The following is a 7,487-nucleotide window of genomic DNA, read 5'->3' as shown; positions in this document are numbered from 1 at the left end:
AAGCAAACCCATATATTTACTTTGCATTAATAGGATAACACACATATCTAAAATATAGTTCAATAATAGTATTATGCAATACCAACAAAACTCAACATCATACAAATTATAATCAGCAGTAACGATTTATTGGTGAAATTCATGCTATATAATTCAGTAAATAAATAACACTAACCTTGTTGACCGATTCCCTTTTATATTAATTTTTTTTTTGTCTACTCAATTGATTAAAGATGGTGCTGATAACGTGTTAAATATGGAAGTGAAAATATAGAGATATGAGGGAAAATTATTACGTTCTGTTTCTTATTCCATCTAGTACAAGATATATATACGTGTATATTATCTAGAGTTCCATCAACAGATTAGATCAAATACCCAACTCTAGACTATTCTAGGTGGTAAATGGGATAATAGTCATCCACATTTAGATATTTCATAACATTACCACCAAAAATGCAAAACGAAAACTATTTTTAAAGATAAAGGGAGTATAATTTTGAGGATGTTTTAGGGCATGTTCTCCTTAGATTATTTCAATTCAGTTCAGTTTAATTCTTAATTTTCTTATCACATAATTTATTCAGTTCAATTTAGTTCAATTCAGTTCAGTTACTTTAGTAAATCAGAAAAAGTCTTAGGCATTTAATTAAACAAAAGATGGTAAATTTAAACGGTTAAATTATACTTCCTCCGTTTTCTTTTACTTGCAACACTTACCTAAAAAGGAAATGTCACAATACTTGCAACATACTATAAAAGAAAAGTTACATTAGGGAAAAACTATACTATTTCCTTTATTTAAAGCACATGAACTACTAAATTACACTCCTAACAACCACTCATCCTATTTTAAAGAAAACGGAGGTAGTACATCACTTAACCAAAGAATGATAGAAATATTAAAAGGCGGTGTGTTTAGCGCTCCAAAGGCAAACCACGACACACTTCTATTTTACTCACGGCTAAAAAATTAGCCACGCCACCGTCTCAACGTACCCAATTTTCAATTTCAATAATTCAATTCATTCCTTCTTTTATTTGCCCAATAACTATCTCTCTCCTCTTTTCTCGCAATTCCCATTTCTCCTGATTTCCCCCATTTTCTCTCTCCTCCTCTTCCTCCGACCACAACAATGTCTTCGAGTCTCCTCCGCCGCACCGCCACCTCCGCCACAACCTCTCCGCTCAGCCGCCTCCTCCTCTCCCGCCTCCACGCCTCCGACGCCTCCGCCTCCGCCGCACCATCGCCGCCTCCAAAATCGATGAAAACCTTCCAAATCTACCGCTGGAACCCCGACAATCCTTCCAAACCCGAGCTCAAAAACTACGAGATCAACCTCAAGGAGTGCGGTCCCATGGTCCTCGACGCTCTCATCAAGATCAAGAACGAAATCGACCCGTCTCTCACCTTCCGCCGATCTTGCCGCGAAGGAATTTGTGGCTCCTGCGCTATGAACATCGATGGTTGTAATGGCCTCGCTTGTCTTACGAAGATCGATTCGTCTGCTTCGGCTGCTTCGATGATTACGCCGTTGCCGCATATGTTTGTGGTTAAGGATTTGGTGGTTGATATGACCAATTTCTATAATCAGTATAAGAGTATTGAGCCTTGGTTGAAGAGGAAGAATCCTGCTACTACGCCTGGGAAAGAGTATCTTCAAACTAAGGAGGATAGGAAGAAGTTGGATGGAATGTATGAGTGTATTCTTTGTGCTTGTTGTAGTACTTCCTGCCCTAGTTATTGGTGGAATCCTGAATCTTATTTGGGTCCTGCTGCTTTGCTTCATGCTCATCGGTTAGTTTCTCTGTCCTTTTACTCGGTTTCGTGCTTGTTTTTGCGATATTTTGACTTTTACGCTATTTACATGTATAATAATACGAGTCATGGATGTGTTTTTATTAATTTGATTAGTTCGACTTTTACGCTATACGTATACCGTGTGTTTTATTAATATGATGATGATAATAAATGTTATGATGTTATGCTGTTGTGTTAGTCTAATTGTATGTTATGTTGTTGTGTTAGTCTAATTTAAAAAGATATTAATGCGTGAAGTTGCGTGTTTGGCGAAATGACTAAGGTGATGATCAAATTGTTACAATTTTGAAGGATATGAAATGTGTACTGAAGTTAAGATTTTCTTAACGACTTAAGTCCTGCTTGGTTTGATGTAAAATATTTTCGTGGAAAATGATTTTCCCAATTTCACTTGTTTGTTTTGTGAAGGTGTGAAAAACAAATTTCCCAAGGGTGGAAAATTTCATTCTTAATGATTGAAAACATTTTCCTTTACAAAACAAGGGAAGCTACATTTTCCTCCTCCTCCTTACCTCTTTTTTTTTTTTTTTTTTTTATTACTTCCCTCTCATCCATCCTTACATTCCCCCTCCTATTTTTTACTTTTCTTTATGCAACCAAACAATGGAAAACTAATTTGCAATTGTGATTTACCTTGAAAATATGTTTTCCATTAAAACTAATTTTTCATTGAAAACCTTTTACATCAAACCAAACGGGGCCTTAATGCTAGTAGTGTATTGATTAAACTTAGCCTAAGTTCTCAATTTTCAATATTATCGATAGATGTTATTGCTAGAATGATTGAAAATTTAGATTTTATAGCTAAAATGATTGAAAATTTAGATGCTATAGCTAAAATGATTGAAGATGTTTATGGTAAGTTTAGTAATTTGATGAAACTTGGCCATTGATAAAATTTTGTAAAACATGTTGATTATTTTTACAGATGTTATCTATCTTTCTCATGGTAGCAAACGTTGCATGGCCTGAATAAGCTACTGTTGTTTTAAATCACCACCATTAATAGAGCAAACACTTCATCTCAAAGTTGAACATAATTATAAGGACTCTGAGTCTTACTTCAAATAAACACAAATTGCTGAGGTCTTGGGTATGTTATAGTCTCAAAATCCCAAAAAGTATTTCAATATAAGGGTAAGGAGTTGGAGAATCTTTGAGCTACATGTATAACTTGGCCAAAATAAAGTACTGCTACGCATATAAAAAGCTGATTCTTGTCAAAGCAAAATGCAGCTACTCAATCTGTCCCACTTTTACGAGATTTTTAATGAAAATATCAGTTAGAATTGAAAAATTCATAATACTAAGATCATCGTTGTATTTGTTTGCTCTTTATTCATTGTTAAAGTAAACTTCAGTTTGTTTATTGAAAAATAGCTTAATTTAACACCCAAGCTAAGCATAATATCTCATCACTTCATCAAATTTTGAAAGAAAAGCAATTACTGTCAATAATCCATTCAAATTGTACGTCAAAATTGTAAGCCTGAGTTGGAGCACATGATTGAGATTCAGATTTAGCTGTATGGGAATTATAAACATAAGTATTGCATTGACTCTGGGTAGTGGGTTTTCTTTTAATTCAAGAAATTAAATTGAAAAAGTTCAACATTCACCATACAAAATTTACAAAGACTTTGGTATAGTAATATCCCTTCAGTCCCTTTAAATATCCCAATATTCCCCAACTCTTACTTTATTAAGAGCCAAAGCCAAATTTATGCACAATGGTGGATGAAGAGAGAGATAAAAGCTGGTAGTGAGTTTTGTTTAATTTAAAGATATTAAATTGAATATTTTCATCATACAATAGGTACAAAGACATTGATATAGTAATACTCCTCCAGTCCTCCCCTCCCTAAAAAGACTGCCCCAAACTCTAACTTTACTTTATTATGAACCAAAGCCAAATTTATGCACATGGGTGGGCGCAATTATTGAGAGATGGAGAACACATAGGGTTGCAAGTGGTCATATTTACTAAACAAAGTATGGGGCAATCTTGTAGAAACATCCATTTTGGGCAAATAGGGCATCTTAGGGACAAAGGGAGGAGTTAACAGCAACACTGGTCCCCTGATTACTGAATACTGATCTTATCAAAGCAAGCCAAATACAACTTCAGAATGAACAATAATTCAGTAATAACACAGACATTGCAAATTTTAGAGTCCTTGTATTTGAAATTAATTTAAATATAATGATAGTGGCAACTGTGTCAAGTACACATGCAATATGCAAAAGTTATAAAAAAATAAAATGAAAATGATTAAACAGAACAGGAACACTCACACACACACTCACAAAGCATAACTGCCAACAGATTGAGGTTTTGCATATTCAAGAATTCTGTACGCTGTAAGAGGTAATAAGCCATTGGCCCTATTCCTCAATTTGGCGAGGTCAGAGATTGAAACTGAAATGACAAAAATTGAGATAGTGGAAAATTGGGGCTATTGCAAAGCTTCGCAGAATCTGCTTCATAATTGAAGGATCAAATAAAATATGATAAGCAAGAAGGCAAACAGTTTCATCCAAAATTATATCTTGCACCTAGCATTGGCAATCCTGTTGAGGATATGTAATACATTTTTTTTTAATAGAAAAATTAAATTAGTTTTTAGACTTTTATTTTGTGCTTATAAGTTTACAATAGACCAACTAATATGCCTTCAAGTGGTGTGCTTTACACCTTAAGATTGTATATATTAATACTTCAAATGACTGGGGTTTCATGAGCATCTTTGACGACGGCATAACTCTTGCTAGGTTCCATTTCATGTTTCTTTTCCATTTGCCCTTTTTGTATGGCGTGTTTTATGCTTCCTTTTGATGGTTTTACTATCTTTGTGTTCATTTTGCTAGTATTTAATGCTTTTTCTTTTTTTTTTTGGTAAAAAAATTTGTATTGATTGAATTTGTGTTGTATCATATGTGATGTTTGGACTCACATCTGCACAATCTAGCCACACTTCTGGAATTGACTAGACGTGGGCGGGGCATGAAGTACAGATTGGATGTGGTTGAATAAAAGGACTTGGTAACTTATTTGCATGGAAATTGATAGTCCCAATTTTTTTTTAATTAAAAATAGCACACTAACTTTATTAATCTAGGGTTTACTTTAAAACTCGAGGTCATGAAATTGAACCATCAAGTTGCGTGTAAATTGAACTAAACATTAGGGATTTTGGAGAAAGGTGAACCCTCTTCTTCACACTCTTATCACCACTTAGTGTTTGCCCATTTGTGAATGGTGAGAGATGTTGAATGTGGTTGATGAAGCTGTAGCTCTTAGCCTATGATCCTCTATTGTGTTTTCCTATACACAAAAGTGGGTAATATATCATAATAGGGGGGAGGGTTTGGAGGTTGATTGGTTATAGGTGTAAGTAGCATTTACTTGCCAACTTTTCTCTATACCTCCTTTGCCCTTAAATCTGCCCCGAGTTCATTTCCAAAATTTGGACACTTCTTAAACATGTCCTCGTATCCTGTGGCCCTGGATAATTTAATGTGTCTGGCTCTCAAAATCTATACCAGAGTACCCCTGTCTCCAAGCTTCATAGAATTTTATTGAGTAATTTATATGAAATAAGTCCAATACTCTAGCTCTATGCGCTATGAAATTCAACCTTAAAGATGTCAGTATTTACATACTCTTGTTGAACAATACTGAATTTCTTTCTTTCCTTTCCTTGTGTAAGTGTTTGAGAAAAGCTTGCCTGCAATTGCTATGTGGTGAGTTTGAACAAGAAAATTTAGCTTATATAGTTAACTAGAGAAAACTTTTCAAAATTGAAAGTGGTTTAGTCTTGCCTACATCTGCTTTTGTGGTGACTGGTGAGTTTGTGAAAGGCATCATTATTGACAAATAGGATTCCAGAAATATAGGAAATGGAAATGCAAAATTCATTGTTCAAGCTGAACTTATAAATTGATAAGGTATTTTCAGCTTTTGTATCGTTTACTTCTTCCACAATAAGCATGCATCAATAGGGAAATTTGTACTTGAAAAATAGAATATATTTCAGATAGGAATATCTTTAATGAAGTATGAAACAAAATTTAGCTGAAGTGATGAAAGAAATAGTTTAGCAAGGTTGTAAGCTTTATTATTAATTTGTCAATTCCACTTTTTGTGTTTGTGTAAGCTTATGACCTTTTTACTAGAAAACTGTGCGACTTATTTTTGTTTTGTATTCTTGTGTGCAGATGGATAGCTGATAGCCGTGATGAGTACACTGAGGAGCGACTGGAGGCAATTAATGACGAGTTCAAGCTGTATAGGTGCCATACTATTATGAACTGTACTCGTGCCTGCCCAAAGGGTTTGAACCCTGCAAAGCAGATTCAACAGATTAAACGTCTCGAGCATGCTAAGTGATGATGCTCATTTTCCAGCTCTTGATGTTTAGGGTTTCGATCAATGTTTCAGTGCAGAATGTACACTGAAACATGCACAACTTGGAATAATTATTGCAAGCTTTTATGTGCAGGAAAATAATTTGCCAACTGCCTAGAATGCCTTTACTTGATTTGTCCAGTGCTTCTATGGCATTTTTATTTTGTTATATTGAAGTGTATTAATTCATGAAATTGTCAAGGGTGGTTAATAAATTTAGGTTGTGATATTCTTCTGTTGCTGATTATATGGACAGCACTGTGTGTTCCCGAACTCGATTGTACACCACCTTGAATATCTTTATATCTAGTGTTATTGGAAATTTATACACAAAAAATGTGGACAAGGCTACATTTTTTAAAAAGAGTTTTTTGACAAACGAGATACGATAATTAATTAAAAGGAAAGGGCGCACCAGTGATCATCTTTCTAATTGTAGAATTCCAATGGTTGGCTAACTCATCTAATGCCTTGTGGTAACTATCATTCTCAATTTCTCAAGGTACAACAATTCCAGATTTTCAGCTACTTTTTGTTCCAATGGTTAATCTAGTTGTTAATTTATTAATTTATATTTATATCTAGTAATTAATTACCAAGATAATTGATGAAAGGAAGTGATGATTAACAAAAAGACTTGCGTGGACCTGGTCCACAATAATATTATTGTGGACCCGAGGTCTATACACACGCAACTGACTTTATATTGAACATAATGACCATTATTTTTAACATAGTAACTTTATTTTTAACCTAGTAACCTTTATTAAAACTACTACAACGTTTAATAATATTTTGAACTTGAAATACGATGCTATTACCCTAATTTTAACATAGTGGTCTTTATTATTCATATTGATCAGTATATAAAATATTTCATTACAAAAATAACCACTTAGGCCTATATATTACCGAAATGATTTTTATTTCAATATAGTGACTTTTTTTAATTATAGTGACCCTTTTTTTTTTATTAATAAAACAACCATACTTTCTCTAATGTTAGTGGTCCACAATAAATTAGTGTGAACCAGGTCCATTTAAGAATTTGTAGATGATTAATCAAGGCAAAGAAAGGAAGTGATGATTAAAGGGTGGGCTTAGAATTAGGGACTTAACTAGTATAGCACTCGTGCAATCAAATCTTAATACGGAGTACTTATTTTCATTTTACAAAATTTTAAGATAAAACGATTTAATGAGTAGTAATGAATTTACTTACATAGATATTTAAATCCTTTGTGACTCTGTCCCATA

The 7,487-nt window shown here is 33.8% G+C and overlaps 1 protein-coding gene across 1 annotated transcript; it reads left to right on the top strand.

Annotated features, from left to right (window-relative positions):
* The first annotated feature begins 1,035 nt into the window (after positions 1 to 1,035).
* LOC145558445 (succinate dehydrogenase [ubiquinone] iron-sulfur subunit 2, mitochondrial-like) lies at positions 1,036 to 6,459 on the top strand. Its single transcript, XM_081619690.1, has 2 exons — positions 1,036 to 1,798; positions 6,041 to 6,459. Exons 1-2 carry the CDS (start codon positions 1,137 to 1,139, stop codon positions 6,210 to 6,212), a joined length of 834 nt encoding a protein of 277 aa, XP_081475816.1. The 5' UTR covers positions 1,036 to 1,136; the 3' UTR covers positions 6,213 to 6,459.
* Positions 6,460 to 7,487: the final 1,028 nt, after the last annotated feature.

This window comes from Chenopodium album, chromosome 9, assembly GCF_948465745.1.
Source record: "Chenopodium album chromosome 9, dcCheAlbu1.1, whole genome shotgun sequence".
Lineage (NCBI taxonomy): Eukaryota > Viridiplantae > Streptophyta > Magnoliopsida > Caryophyllales > Amaranthaceae > Chenopodium > Chenopodium album.
The sequence above is the reverse complement of the archived record's forward strand: the minus strand, read 5'-3'. Positions and strand labels throughout refer to the sequence as shown.

Coding starts and splice junctions, on each gene's coding strand:
- LOC145558445 (XM_081619690.1), top strand. CDS start 1,137: ATGTCTTCGAGTCTCCTCCGCCGCACCGCCACCTCCGCCACAACCTCT. Junction 1,799..6,040: donor GCTTTGCTTCATGCTCATCG/GTTAGTTTCTCT, acceptor TCTTGTGTGCAG/ATGGATAGCTGATAGCCGTG.